Genomic DNA, 16,293 nt, shown 5'->3' with positions numbered 1-16,293 from the left:
TGAATACCGTTCCCGTATAGCACATCTGTGCAAGCACAAGTATCAGCAGTGCAAGTGCTGCTGTTCTTCAGAGCAAAAGTTGTCCTGCAGAGCATCTCAGAAGGACACGGACAGTAAATAGGAAAGCAAAATGAAATGGAGCGCAGCCTATACAAACAGAAATAGGCAGCATGCTGTTTACCAGAGTAATACAATGAAACCAAAAACAGTCCAACAATAATGTTTGCCTTTTTCCATAATGACTGCACGGTGCCTCAGAGCTTCTCGATGCATGCTCGCAGCACACAGGATCACTAAGCTAGATCATGGATTTCCTCAGGCAGTATTACTAAGATGTGACTAGCGAAATTCAAAATGTACAGCAGTCAGCAATGAGTTAAACTTTAACAAAAATTATTGAAGAGTCGGATATTCAGAAACCATGATGGCGAAGCAGCAATTCCCAGATTGGTTCCTGCCAAAAAAATGCCCAAGTAAACAGTTCCAAGTTCATATAATGAAAGCACACAAGTTAATGAGAGCCAAAAATTATACATTCTGACAAGTAAGAATATCTTGACATAAATGCATGAGGTCAAATGTGACCTAAACTGAAAGACATAATAATTTGGTGTTGGGCACAGCATGAACAAAACTGCCTTCACGGTTTCCTAGACCACATATGAAGCAATAAAAATGGCTAGATCAAAAAGGCGAGACACAGAAAACCTGTGCATCATGTTCTCTATTTCCAAGTGTAGCATAGTAAAAGTACTAAGCAACATGTCATGCCTGCATAAAGCCATAATAAATTTTCAAGCCAAAACTGATGCTTCTCTACACTGTACGCAAAGCACATAACACGTGGAATTACAAGATTACGCTCTATCCCACCACAGCTTGGTAAATCATGAAGGGTGCCAGATCTGATTACTTCAGGGCAAAGAACAATGTGCACAGATAAAACCAATATTTTTGGAGCTTAGTTCCGCTACATATGCACTCATTACTTGCTGCAACAGATTTTAAAGTAATATGCTCCAGAGCTACTACTGCAATAATTCCCTGCCATGTGTTTTTCAAAATAAGAAACACAAGAGCCAGCAATGCACTGATCTCGCTAGAATGTCAAGTGAAATGAAATGTCACTGCTCTCAGAAATGCGTTGCTCTCACAAACCCTGGTGAAAACTTGCAAACAAATACTTTAGATTACTACCACAACTCAGAAATAAACTGGACAAGATCACCCTGTGCCAGCAGTACCTCTAAACTAACTCTAATTTAACTCCTACTGATTTAAATAAGCTTAACAGTATTCCAAGTCAGAGTAAATAAGTACTTCATTTCAAAGATCCACATGGCTCTAGAAAGCCTACAATTTTTTCGATCATGAATATAAAAAAAATAATAGAAGACAGGGACTCCGAAACTTTTTCTTTTTTTTTTTTTGGACAGGGGAGGGGGGTGGGGGCCATGACTTAGGGTTTGTTTTATTATTTATTTAATCCATGTTTTATTGTAATATTGTTCTATTTTTGTTTGCTTTTTATTTGCCCTCTTTAAGGGTGAATTTTTCAATGAACTGAAATTCTCAACTCTAAAGATATACACACGAGAAGTAATCAACTGCGCTACAAAAATTTGCGCATAGTCTGTTTCAATTTAGTCAAATTTTGCTAACAGAGATCAATCAATCAACAACCTCTGTTGGGACAGGACTGCTTTAGGCAACAGTAGCAAAATGCTTTACAGCTGGCTACGAACCCGACTAGCTCAGCCCCGCTATGCTTTAATTAACAATGTCCTGGAATTGAAGTGTGCCAGAAATATGATCTGTATGCAAGCAGATAAGAGATGGGGGTGGGGCGGGCTGCCCCATCTACAGAAATGTTAAGGGGGGGGGGGGGGGGGGGGGGGGAACCACCCACTTGCCATCATGTTCCGGAGTCCCTGACAGCAGGAGAGGTTCAGAAGAAACTCCGTTTTTATTTCATGCAACAAATATTGGTGGATTTCAGTGAGTAATCTTCATCTGCACTACAAAAACTGCCGACTGGGCTAGTTGACTCCAACAAATGATTACGGAAAAAACAAGCAGCACAACACAGAGAGGACAAAGGTTAGCCCATCTGTATTTTTGGCACAATTTCCAATTTTTCCAAACACACCAAAAGATGATCCACCCCTATGGATTTAACAGTTGCATAGCAAAGACACAGAGTCGTGTACAAAGCTGTTTTCCGGAAATGTGATCAAAGTTGTTCCCCGCTTATCTAATTAGTGAAAACTATCAACTGCCTTTGATGTATCTGAAAAAACTTCCCAATTCGGTCACATTAATTGCCTCCCTTCTTTCTTTGTGTCCATGCCTCTCAGAGTGCATTACAATAAGTGCGTCGACACCTTGCTCAGTAGTTACATCTACTCATGCTCAGTAGTTACATCTACTGCCTATTCGAAGGTATCAGCAAGAGCAAATTAGAAAGCTTCGCCTTTCTAAAACAAGATTTTTGGAATTGTCAGAAAATGTTCCATAACTCTTTCTGATGTCGGTTAACTTTATTCTCAACTGAACTTCATTTTAAAGTTAAAACCTGCACAAGTTTCTCCCCTTTGGAACCTGTACCACGCAGTCCTACTCAGCATGGTGCCCTTTAAAAATACGTGCCTCAGAATGACAAGGGAAAAATGTGAGGCCCCCAACTGCTTAACAATAACTGTGACAAATTTTTGCCACGCATGCTTGAGAACATTTAAAATAAGTTTAACAAAGATGGGCAGTGGAGACACTTGCTGTAACTAGCACGCCACGCATAAGATGTATGAACCGACCAACAAGCAAGCATGAAAATTTTTGAAATTATATACAAGATTACCAAGAGCGAGGTGACCTTACTACAAGTATAGCTGACCATGACTTTGACATAAATGAACCAAGAGGCACCTTCGAGGCCAATTTCAAGGCGCATGAGAACGGCTCTTAACAAACGACAGCAGCCATAAAAATTACGCAGCTTCCACGCCTTTGAAAATAACTGCTGTACTCTTTGCAAGAAAATAGAACAAAAAGTACAATAGCAGACCTGAAGCACCTGGAAATATCCTTACACCTAGCAAGGTTAACATGTTTGACAGCTCTGTCTTCTCCAAAACAGTCTCACATTTGTTCTTAAAAGCCTTGAAACTACCAGCTTGGGCAGGATAAGCCGATTAGGCAGGCACATTTGAACTCAGAATACAGCACTCACTCAAATCGGGAAGAGATTTTCGGACGGCTATTTTCAAATAGAGACTACTTGATAAACAAAGTCTGCCAAGTAAAACTGCGCGTGCCAGGGCATGACGAATGCGACACAAATAGCAGTTAAATTCGCACGAATGTGGCTGCCAAATATGTGTATGCGCAATAAAAGGGCAACGCGGCGCTGGATATATGTTTACTACATCCGCTAGGAGTACACAAGTATCCGGCAGATTGCTACGCGCTAAAAAAAAAGCTTGTGCAAATCCGCGCCCGTTCGCATGCTCCGCGTGAGCAGTTTCTGACACGCAGTGTGCGCTTTGCTTCAGATATCATGTAGCACTTCTCGTGCGATTACAGCAAGCTGCAAAATCTCCAGTGCTCGAAATTATTAGGTTATGGTGTCGCAGTACTCCCGCTTAGCGGCGTAAAGTTCATCGCGGTTTATGCAGTCGCTGCCTGCGTCCGTGGGCACCTGTTTCTTTTTTTTTTTTTGTTTCTGGTCTTGGACCGCACTTAGATAAGGCACGGGCGACGCTTGCCGACAGACGAAGCGACCAAATCGCAATCGGAACGCACCGCTGCAGCGCTGGACGCCCGAAACCCACGTACGGCTGTCGGAAGTCCTCGTAAGGAAGGGGGGCATTGCACCCACGTCACCTCTTCGGTACACGGCAAGCAGTAACGCAAACGTGTCTACTGCATAGCTTGCAGCCCGTTCGTTGCTCAGCCTGTGTTCCCATCAACCTCCATCACCAGTGCAATCATTTTTTTTTGTTTTCCGCACAGCGGCACCAGCGCACAAAAACGAGGTCAAGCGAGCGTCCATTAGAAAAGACTGCCTCATCCCTCGGGTGCGTCATTCATATACGACTGGCCCTCGTACAGGTGGACACAACCGACACAAAACTCAGCTTTCTAGTCGCTACAGACGGAAGCGATCACTCAATTATGTCGTTGCTATCACGCAGTCTAGGCCTACGAGGCCTTGCGAGAGCTGCAGATGTGACGTGCAGGCGCTCTCAGCGGCTTTGCATGACTGCCCACACCTACGACAAGCTGCTGCTGCTGCTACAAGCTACAGCTGTTCTTACATAGATCCAAAGGTTTCGGTTACATCAGTCTATTGCTGCGTGGGCATACGGTCACTACGAAACAGCGGACTACTATCCAGAAAAGAAGCACTGCAAGCCCCAAAAGAACGTTCTCACGTAGCCGACGCTGCAGTTTTCAGCCGGGCTGGCCTCGCTGAACGGCGAAAATTCAGCACAGTACTCCGGATGCAGCGAGCGTTGCGTGAAGCGCGATTGGCCAAAGCTGTTTTGCGCTTTTCTTATTCTGCGGCCACCGCACTTTGAAAAAGACTCCGTAAGACGCGTTCTGATCAGAGACAGCCTCATTGTCATTAATTCTTTTTTTTTTTTTCAAAAAGCCGGATCGCCTCTCACCCCTGAAGCGTTTCCTATTCTCTCCCATTGGCCCTTGGTTTAGCCAGTTTTGCCGTTTTGCTTTGCTTTTCGCGAATAGGAGAGAGGAAGAGAGAGAAAAAAAAAAACGAAGGTAGAGCAAAAAGAAATACTACTTCTCTTGCGCTTCTCTAGAGTCATTCCAGGCGGCGCTAGCTGCCTGAAGAAGCAATAGCGATGGTGATGCAGAAAACCCAGCCGGAGGCAGCATCGGTGGTCGCATCATCGAGCTCCAGTTATGTGCATCAGGACTTGTCAGAACCGCACCCGGTTTGTAGCCGGAGTTCTTGGCGCTACGGCTAGAGGGGACGTTATGTATTTTTCTTTTGTGGGCGTAAACGTTGTTGCGCCATAGGAACGACTTGTTGCATATGTCGCAGCGGTATCGCTTCCGCTGCGGTGTGTGCATGGTCAAATGGCCGTCGTAGTTGCTTTTGTTCGAGAAGGTCTTGTGACAGATGGGACATTCCAGGTCCACTGGCTGACCTCGCTTTCCCAATAGCGGTGGTCGGCCGCGCCTCCTCGGCACGGGTGCATCTACAAAGTGAAACAAAAAGAAAGGGTGTGGGAGGGTGCACTTCGCCAGAGCCTGCAGCGCACGACGCCTAACGTAAAATTAGTACGCAATCCACACTACCGTATCGGCGATTCTTTGAATAACGCCAAAATGCTTGCGTGCGTGTATTGCTGCGGGAATAGATTATGGATTCAAAATTAAAAAAAAAATTCAATGTTTATTAAACACAAAACAAAGAGGAAGACAACAAACACAATACTCTTCCTTCCAGTTTCAGCTGTTTTCTACCACTATCATGAATATGCTTTGCAACATGAATGTTGGCATAAAGGCTCTTCTCCTAAAAGGCTTTGCTTATGCAGCCAATTCGAACAGCAGACATTCAAGAACCATTATGGAAACCGGCAGGTTCAGAGCAAGAGGTGCACGATTGGTCTAATATGTCTTTCAAGAAAACTGGGCACACACTGCAGTACGCATGTAGTTTAATTCTGTCTGCGTGTATTTTCTGTCAACTCGTTTTTCAGAGCCGTTTCCTTGTAACAGTAAAACAACTAGCCTGTCAATCCAATGCGATAAAGCAAATTTCATGTTTTTTCTCAAGATAACGCATAAGGTAGCATAAGAAAAGCAGGTTGAGAAATGAGCCAACATAGAAGCATGCCATTAAAGTGATTAAGTTTATTGTTTTAATGCATTTCAGACTTTGCTAATAACGAAGTACATGGTTGTGATTAAAAACCACAGCAAATATTAGGACCGTGTTCCACATATATAACACGATAAATGCAAAAGCTCTCACAAGAGCATCATCACAAAATAGACTCGTCATATATCACATACATATGGATGTACCCAATCACAGTGGTCTACAGTTCCAGAAAAAATTTTCAAGGCATACCAATGCTTAGTCATGAGAGGTTCAAGCTGGTGTCACCAGTAACATAAAGGTACCTGCACCTCCTGCTAATGATCAATCATAACAATAAAGATGGGCAAACACAACATACTGAAAATAGTATCACTTTCGTTTTGACTTTTGTTATTTATACAGAGCTCATCTCAGACAGAAGCATTCAGCACTGGTTAGATGCTAAGCCATCTACACTGATCAAGTAAGCCCTTGCAACAGTCATGTAACAGTTTTGTCAACTGCATGCCATGTTTTTTGAGCAAAAATAATGTACACAGTGCATTCAATACAAATGCAAAATTATAAATAAAAAATAGAAGCTAGCCAGTTTATGCAATCACTGCATCAAATTTAAATCAGTTCCCAAACATATACACAATGTGGTCTAAGAAAGCAAATTCCTGCACCCAACTTACTCTAGTAACTTATCACTATGGCCCAGAGCTGTGGGCATTTTCTTAAAAATGCTTATAAACACTTAAATGGGGCATTCTAGAGCTTGCCTATCTTTATGCCACTTCCACAAAGAGAGTGGCTATTTTGCATAAATTTTGGGCAAAAATTCCTCCTACCCCCCCCCCCCCCCCTCCCTACCCACCACTTTGAAGATAAGCTGTAAAGATTATGAAAAATTATGACACGAAGTATCACGACAATGACAAGCACAAAGTGAGCAACGCAGCCACCGCTTCACTGCGTACAGGCAGCAAGTCAGCAAATCCAGCTTTGAATGTCAAGAAGCTAACTATTCGAGCGCAATAGTCAGAAGACTAGTACTAGAGAGCAGGAGCACAGGCAGTAAATAGTGGGAAAAAAAACGAAGCCCTTATTACTGTTTCAGATATCAGATGAGTACTAAGTGGAAAGAGTATATGGTAAAATCAACTAATGAGCTCAGTCCAATAAAGTCTCTTGTTTCAAATATTACTGACCTCATGTGACATGTAAAAAAGTTTTTTGATGAGTATGGCTATTATTGCGGACAGCAAGGCAAGCATCGTTTTAAAATCTAAAGATGTCATTTACTGCAGCGTGCATCGAGAAGCATGAGCTGTCCATGCCTAACTAACATCATCAATCATGCACTGTCCTGTTTCACAATCATGAAGAGCTCAACAGTGAATTTTTGGTTCATGACACTATTTTGTTTCCTGCACTAAACAATAAAAAATTATGATTTAAATTGTCTATTTTTGGTTTTTAAAGCTTCATTTTCCATTTTTTACAGCTCAAATGCCTGCCTATTTCGGAGTTTGTCAGTGCCTTCATTTCCAGGTCCTACTTATTGTGACGTAGATTTTTTATGTTGCATGACTACAGACACCAAAAATTTTGCTTGCATGTTTTCTTCTTTCAAATGATGCGTTAGACATTAGCATGCATGGCTCATCACGTGAGATATTCGCCTACAACTGCTAAATGATTTATAATTGAATTTATTCTCTTGTGTAATTTGGTTTCATCAACCAAATGATGGCGGTGACATGTAGTTGGCCTTCAGGTCGTGAGGCACAAAAAAAAACGGTAGTATAACTGCTAATATGTCATTTTTTGTCATTCCAGCTCTTCAAGTAGGTTGTTTAAGTGTTGTAGTGAATTGAAATTATGTATAAGCATTTATATTGCAGGCTTATTTGTGCTTCACGCGACCAAAAGGTCAATTACACTTAACAGCCATCGTTGGTTGATGGAAACAGCATGAAAGAAGAAATTCAATTCATTATTTGCCTATGGCCACTGAATTATTTAGTGGCCGTAGGCAAATACTATGCGGTGATCCATGTATTCTAATGTCTAACGCATCATTTGAAAGAAGAAAACACACAACTAAAATGAGGTGTCTATAGTCCTTCAAGGTTGTCTTCATTCTCTGCAGACTGATTTACTCAAGAGTTAAAAAGTCACTATTTCTGTTACTCAGAATAGATTTATTAGCTGCACAGATAGTAGTGCAGTTTATGAGCAGGCAGGATCAGCCTTACAGTGGCCTGTCATTACAGCAACGTGCCTGTTACATCATCAGGCAGAACCTTGCCTGGCACGATGTACTTTTAAACTGGGCCATTTGAGCTGGCTTAGAAGTAATTAAACTATACTGAAATAGCCTAATGTAGAGACAATAGAGATTAAGGTTTAAGGAAGTTTAAGGCATAAAACATGGCACTGAAAAAAAAAGACAAGATGGCCAGCCATGTTCTGTTGAGTCCATTCTATTCTTTTCTTTTCTTTTTTAAGCACCCCATTCTTTAACCAAAGAGTTCAAATGCAGCAAGTTATGAAGCCTGCTCCTTCTCCCTATTACTTCACTAGTCAATATACATAAATGCTCACAATGGCAAGTCATCATAAAAAGACACAAGCAACAATCTGAAACCGCACAATGTAACATTTCATTTTTCTTTTTTTTTGTCCTTTGACACTGCTGTCACCCGCCATGGTCTATATCAACAAGAAGCCTCAGTCAACAACCAAGGAGCAAAAGAGAAGAAAACGAAATGAGACCTTACAGGATATGGTCCCCAATCTCCAATACTGCAGCACAACTTCAAGCAGCAGTAATGTTCTGCAAATACAAGTATCCTAGTTGCTCATACCCACCTGCTTCAAAATGATTTAAGCATGTCAGAGCAGTTGCCAGAATATGCAAGCTTAAGGGATAGAGAGCTATTTCTTGTTAATGCACTAAGAGGCAGGCATTTTCAGTGAGCATGTAACTAGTACAAACTCACAAACAAACAACTATATATACAAATGAATCAGGAGCCACTTACACAGTACAATGCATACATCACCACGGCATCTAAGAATGCAGCTAAACTACCCAGCAGGACTTGGCCATTTTGTAGCTCATATATAAGCACTAAGTTGCAATGAGAATTGGTACCACAAATTGCAAACAGCCTCTTTTTATCAAATGAATGCAGTTTCCGCTGACACTGAAGAGCAAGCAATTGTGTGTCTCTGAGACCATATTGCCATACCATATCTAAAGCAGCTCGCACCATCAGTGGCTGTCACGGTCCGAGTTTAACTTGTTGCAAAGTGTTCATGAATCCACAAACAGTGCTCACAAAGTCACTTCGCTGAAGAAAGCTAATTTACAGTGGTTGCATTATATTCATTCCTGCTAATGGATGCAGTCAGCATTGTTCACACTGAGCAAAGCAAAGAACATAGAACCAGGAGTACTAAAGATTTACTCAGTTTATCGAAATGACTTAGAAGCAATATGACACAATATAAAAACTCTGTCACAAATCCAAGTTAAAAAACATGGTACATTTTAACCAAGGATTTGGAAACGAGTCAAAAACTGGTCCCAGCAACTCCAATTACTAGACACAAAAACATATAGTGAATTTTTTAACAGGTACAGCAGAAGCTCTGAACAGGTCAATTATGACTTCATTTAGCTATAATGCATGTGATGGCATATCCTCAACATTCATATATTCATACCCTTTATATACACTATGGTACAGAGCTTCGTAGGGGCATTTAAGACTGAGTGAAAAAATGCTATAAATATTTTTATTCTCTGTCAAATAACTTTATCATAGAACTGCTCTGTAAAAGCATTACTTGCACTACCATGCAAGCTCCTATACTGACAGTTCCATGGCAGATGTCACGTCTGCTTGCAGAACACTGGGCTAAGTTCAGTGCAAGAATGAAAAGAGCCCTAGCTGTACATATCGATCAAAAACATAGATTGATTATTCATGGTAGACTTTCTTTGGTATAATAAAATGTAAACACAAAGCTCAAAGTACCAGGGCATGCAAAAGACAAGTACCAAACACAATACTGATGTGGAAAATAACTTCCAAAGTGTAAACAGTGAGAAAGACAGAAGCAGACAGGCAATCTATGGCACAACTGAAAAGTATGCATGACCATTGGACAAGAGGCTGAATACCAAAGTAATGTTATCAATATCATCAGGAGCAGCAGTCAACGTTGCCCCCATCACAGGAAAAGGGCTACTCCCCCCGATATCAATTAGCCCTGCCCTGTGTCTACCACAGCCACACTGCCCCAGCAAAATTTGTCTCATCTGCCCCATCTGTTATCCCCAGCAACACCTTCCCTTCTTTTGGATGCTGCATACCTACACCATAAAGAAAAGTCTGATGTGGTTATTTGTGGCAGATTTTCTTTGGTACAGCAAACTGCGAACAATAAATGGCAAACAATGTTCTAACATCAAAATCTGTCATCAGTCACATAAATTCTGTGTGCATGTTTGTGTGGAGTCGGAGGAAAGCTGGTCCATTTGAAAAGAAGAGAAGGAAAAATCAGCAGATGTTGACCACGACCCACAATCAATAAACAAACTGGTCATCATGGAGGACATTATATTTCTTAGAGAACACTCTAATAAATTTAAACTTTGGTTTTTTAATAAATCTATATAAGCATGTCATAATAAACTCTGATCACATTCAATAACCTAGTCACTCAGGAGTGACCATGCAATATATGTTACGGTTGCAGTTATCACCATAAGCTTTTCAGTATACACAACAGTCAGTTTTTGTCCGAAGTGCAGTCTGCAACCCCCACCATTTCAAGGATTAGCCGGAGTTTCCTTAACTCGCACAGTTTCTCTAGCCTGCTTCAGTTCCCTCCATGTTGGGTGCTCTAACTTGCCATTGCATGCGGGGTGCATTTTTTTTATCACCACTACTGAATAGTTGTCTTTCTCTTTCTGCCACATGTAATACAAGGAGAAATGATTGCTTGTAAAAAAATTAGCAGTCATTAGACTAGTTTATCAGACCAGACACAAATGTTTCAACACGGTGATCATCTGACCATGTTATTTAGGAAACACCATCACAACAGTTGAGTTTTGTTCCAATGAACGGTGCACCCATTAAACAATGAGACTGACCTCTTATTTATTACTATAATAAAGAACTCTATTGACTTATATGGCTCTATGATATTGCTTTAACGCCTCTAAACAATGCTTACAGCAGTCATACAAGTTAATCAATGTATGCCAGAAATCCTACATTGATATACTCTTTTTTAGTCGCAACAAGCTGGATGTTCTCATTGCCAAAGAGAAGCTCTCCCTTGAGGACAGACTTAATTTTGGATAAAGGAAAAAGTCTATGGCGGTAAAATCCACCAAGTACAGCAGACACTTAAGTACAGAGATTGGCTCTGAAACTCACAACTGCTTCATAGGCACAGGTGCAATGCCATGCAACAGAAACCACCTGTTGTAAAGTCTTGACACATGTCATTTGAGCAAAAAGACGTTGCACTCCTAAGTAGTATTGTCCATTCCCAGTAGTGTCCTCAGGAACAAATTCATGGTGGGCCACTCCATTCAACAGCTTTAGAGAAAACAATCACCATTGTCTCGATATGTGATTTTTTTAACCGTAGTTTTCTCTTTTGAGAATAAAGTGGTAAAAGGCACTCCGTGATCTTAAACTCAGTTTGTGTAGCCTTCACTACAAGTAAAGAATTTATTGTATCATCTTATGATATCACTGAAATGCATTAATAAAATTTAACAACATGCAACCCAATGCTTTTCTGCTTCTGTTTCAATGACTGCAGTACAAATTAAGGACAAATATTTTTCTCGACCAAATGTCTTTCAAGGACCAATATGAGAATTTCTTTTCCTGCACCAAGTGCACCAGCAAAGGGTCTAACCATTACTCATCAGCCACGGGCAATAATTCTAGCTTTGTTTATATTTTCATTTGTCCACACAAAAATTGGGCACTAAGATGGCGGTTCAGCTTCCAGGTACTCCTTCCCTCCTTAAACCAACAGAATTTTTTTTTTATAACTAACAGAACAGCTGTACACTGCTACGACAATCACCACCATAAATTTTTTTTCACCTTAGCACACTTCTCTGGCAATGTTTCCACATTTACGCTGATATATATTATCATATTTCTCTCCAGGACAACAGCTTGGGCATGTTGGTTACTCATTTGTGATGGAACAGCGCAAAACACCGGGACAAGAGACAGGCATTGCAACTGTCTCTTGTCCCGGTGATTTGCGCTGTTCTATCACATTTCTCTGTTCCACGATGCAACATTAGACACGGTGCTTCACACTTGCCACTCAGAAGCTGTTACGTCCCTCAATGTGAATGAATTTGACTATAATAGCAGCACAATCTAATGTTTAAAACTATGAACATATCCAGCCCTTGACAGAACTGTCTTGAATAAAAGACAAGTACAGTCATGCCTCATTACTGTGCCAAGTAAAATGTCCACAAAGTGAGATGTCCAATAATTAATAAGGAGCGCAAAAACATTTATTCGAAAAAACTGTGATTATTGTGCACCAGTGGTGTGCAGTAAAACCAGAATTTAAACATAACCTTGGTAATTTCAAATGCATTATCCTGGCCTCCACTCTTTTAAAAACTGCAGCGCGGTTTGATGTGCCTCGTAGGCCAAGAGATTGGTGATGTGGTATTTTTGTTTTTTTATTCAAGAAGTGTGCCATAAGGCATAAGTTGAGAAATGGGGAAAGAAATGTAGGAGAAAGAACAATGTGATGGTGCCCCACCTAGAGTTGTTGTCTATACCCCGCAACCTGCTAGTACAGCTGGACTCTCTTGATAATTTAAACTCGAAGGAGACCAAAGATTTGTTTTAATTATGAGGACTTCAAATGAACGGGAGCATTTTTAATACACTCATCGTAGACCGGACAAAAGCATCAGTCTGAATAAACAGGCAGTTCAAATTAAATCTATTCGAATTAATGAGAACTAGCCTACGGTACATATCTACATACGGATGTACTGAAAGTAGCAGACAAAGCAGCAGAAGCTGCTGAGAAAGCTTCCTCCTTAGATGTCATGCAATACATCGCAGCAAAAGAAAAGGCACTGTGAACTGGGCTTTTTGGCACTTTAAAGCACGAAACCACCACCCAAGAGAGGCCATCACTGATTGATGCAGCTGAGCTTTCAAACTGCCTTTCACAAATGTCTTGCGCTCAAAACACTGAAAAAGATTTATCCGGTGTGGTAAGCCACAGTTTTGTTGATGCTGCTGTTCATATTAACACAATAAAAATGCATGAACTCTAATGTGCTCTATGTATTTTCATTGACCGAACAATGAGTTTCTATATTAATGAGGCGTAAGCACATAAAAAAATTAACAATAAGTTTCCATATTAATGAGGCATGAAAACATTTTTAAAAAAACTCACAGGACGGTTACGACTGTGTAACGTGATGTTCAGCGAGAGCTGTTTAAGCGTTTAGTTTTGGGGATATATTGCTGGCGCACTGGTGTAGTGGTCAAGTGATGCACCCTTGCACTGGCAGGCGGCTGTTCCAAACACAGCCACCCATAGGCTTATGCGACCCAGGTTGACCGTGACAATGTTACGTGACACGTGACCGTGACATTAACGTACCCACCCACCAGTTACCCCAATGGTGACGAAAAAGCCAGGGACGGGCGCCTAGCAGCTTTTGCTGCAAAATTTGGTACCCAGAAAAGCTGTCAATAATTCAACTAGTTGCTATTATCATGAGCCATTTTAATGAGGGATGATCATATATCAGTCTCATTATTTAATCAGCGCGATGTACATGGTACATGCCACTATCTGGAACCACAACTGAACAGACAATTCTATAAAAGTGCAAGCACACAATTTCTCATGGTGCATGTACTGGCCAGGCAGGAATAAAACGTGTTTGCATATTAAATGCAGCTATTGTTGAAAAACGGACCCTTTGCCAGATGCTCTATAGCAATGGTAGCGTGAACTCCTTTGAAGACCTGGTCTTTGTTCTTCATGCATTCTAGGACCGGTATTTGATGGTTTTATGTGTGCTATCTGTGCCACTGGTTGCTATGCAATCTCCACATCCACGACAACTGCGCAATCAAGAACTTGTTCCCAATCTTCTTATCACCATAATTTTCTTGCTGCTTCACACTGCAACCATTATGATGACGATAGAAAGCCAACGCATGAGCAAAGGAATCTAGGTAAATTTCCATCTTCATTGTTTCGTGTTGCAACCACTATGAGGTGCTGTGGCTCTGTGTTCAGATGGCTGATGCGCATGCATAGTAGTGTAAGCCATACAGCTATCACTGTAATAAGATTACTGATTACTAAGTGGAAAACTCAAGCAAGAGATAGGCAATGATTTTCAATTAGATATTCTGAAAGTGCAGAGAAAATCATCTAATACACAACCAGATAAATAAAAAATTTCTCTTGCTGCAGTCCACAGTACCTTAAAAGATTAACCAACAAGCCCAACAATAGTCCTTTTGCGTGGGGTGTATTCAGGATGCAGGCACTAATTTGAACCTAAAAGCATTGCCATTGGAAATCGGTACACTTCTGCACAGTGGGAGCGGGTAAATACTTCTGTCACCAACTGGACATCGCTTGGTAAGGTAGCACCTTTTTTCAAGTATTTCATCCGTTCAAAAGGCATGCTGTTGGCCAGGATGATATGCTTCCAACAATTAAAAAACCAGTGGGTTTCCAGCAGAACCACGATAAAAACCCAGCACCTCACACATACAGGCGGATGTCCTACCACTAGGCCACGTCAGACATCAGTGACATATTTTACACGCTCATTACAGACAATGGAAACAAACTTGCCATGACAATAAAACCCTTTCTGAAACTTCAGAGCCTAGTACCTCACTCTGCACACAAGGATATACCAGCCTGTTACTGGGTGAGCCGACATTTTATACACTGCATAATAAAACACAAAAACAAAGACGGCACATGAGCAACTCTAACTGTTAGTTTTTTGTTTTATTTTGCACTGTGCTTCAACTTGTGTAATCTTCAAATGAAATATTTGGCTATTATGAGATTTTACGAAGTTAATCCTGGTTAATTTACTGATTATGCAGTGCACAAGATACTGCTAGGTACAGCTAAATCATTAAACAGACTATTTGTGCCTATTTTTCTAAATAAATTCTGCTAGTTTCACTGAAAGAACAGCATATTACGTGGCAGATGAGTAAAGAAAAGAACAGTAGGCAACACCAATCACACATCAATTCCATTGGTCAATTCTGCGAAATACAAAAAGACAAATCCATGAAAAAGCCAGCACATTTATGAGTAGGCAGACTCACTGAAGACCACCAAAATGCTATCGAGGACAAATTGCAATCTTCTTCACAAAGCATCAGTACTGCCGTCATGACCAGCAAAGGGATTCAAGTCTCATCAACACCAGCTGTGTGTGCAGTACGCCAGTGCCGAATAAGCCCATGCTTCCACTTGAAGGCCTTCTTGCACATTGTGCACTCGTAAGCCAGTCGGTTTTGGTCATGTAGCACCATGTGCCGTTTCATGATGAAATAGTTGCAAAGGACTTTGTGGCAGATGGGACACTCTGTTGGGCCAAACTTCTCTTCTGTTTGCACCATTTCCATAGTCCCATCGCTGGATGTGTCGCCAGCAATGAGTGAAGCCAGTGAAGATGTCAGTGTGTCCCATTCTGTAAAAAACAGGAAACAATGATGAGATGCACTGCAGAGTTCTTTTACTTGAGAGCATACCTAAACAGATATATATTACAGTACATGCAGCTACTGAGCACAGGGCCATTCATTTTAATTCTCGTTGCAAAAACATTTCAAAGAGAGAAAGACCTCTCTCCACCCCCTCCCCAAAAATCCTCTCATACTAAAATTCTGGTGAAAATGTAAATGCACTGTCACACTAGGTTATTTAAAACTCAATGCACACTTATTTCTCGTGCTGTTTCACTTCAAGGGTCACTAGCTTGGTTATTTTACCACTGCAAATGATACCGGTCTTCCACTTCCAGCAAGAAGACTGATCGCTATTGCACTAGAACATGGTCATCTTATTATGGGATGTTATTCAGGAGTTTTCACTGCCACCCACTTCACTTTGCAAAACTAAATTGCTTCAACTCACACTAAGGCAAATATCAGTCACCTTGAAAGAATACAAAGAAAGGCAGTTAGGTTTATATTTAATAAATTTGCACGGCTTCACTCTCCCTCTAAAATTATGGCAGACAATTGTATACCCACTCTTGAATCACATCGAAAGCTCAAGACTTGAATTCCTTTCCCTCCTTCTTAACAACAAACTTCAAATGAATAAATCACCTTATTTAACGCCTGCAATTACGCGCC

General features: G+C 41.0%; 1 protein-coding gene across 13 annotated transcripts in view; it reads right to left on the bottom strand.

Annotated features, from left to right (window-relative positions):
- Nucleotides 1-16,293, bottom strand: part of LOC144126116 (uncharacterized) — a 208,794-nt gene that overhangs the window by 114,496 nt on the left and 78,005 nt on the right. The window contains exon 5 of one of the 13 annotated variants that reach the window (XM_077660061.1): nt 4,798-5,225. The exons of 11 other annotated variants lie outside the window; for them this stretch is intronic. In XM_077660061.1, coding sequence (XP_077516187.1) covers nt 4,801-5,225 — 425 coding nt within the window. In that variant the 3' untranslated portion in view covers nt 4,798-4,800. Of the gene's footprint in view, nt 1-4,797; nt 5,226-12,608; nt 15,624-16,293 lie in introns of those variants that run through there. One more of the 13 variants, XM_077660067.1, reaches the window with a different exon arrangement.

This window comes from Amblyomma americanum, chromosome 3, assembly GCF_052857255.1.
Source record: "Amblyomma americanum isolate KBUSLIRL-KWMA chromosome 3, ASM5285725v1, whole genome shotgun sequence".
In the NCBI taxonomy this organism is placed as follows: domain Eukaryota; kingdom Metazoa; phylum Arthropoda; class Arachnida; order Ixodida; family Ixodidae; genus Amblyomma; species Amblyomma americanum.
Note: the sequence above shows the minus strand (reverse complement) of the source record. Positions and strands in the feature narration are given on the sequence as shown.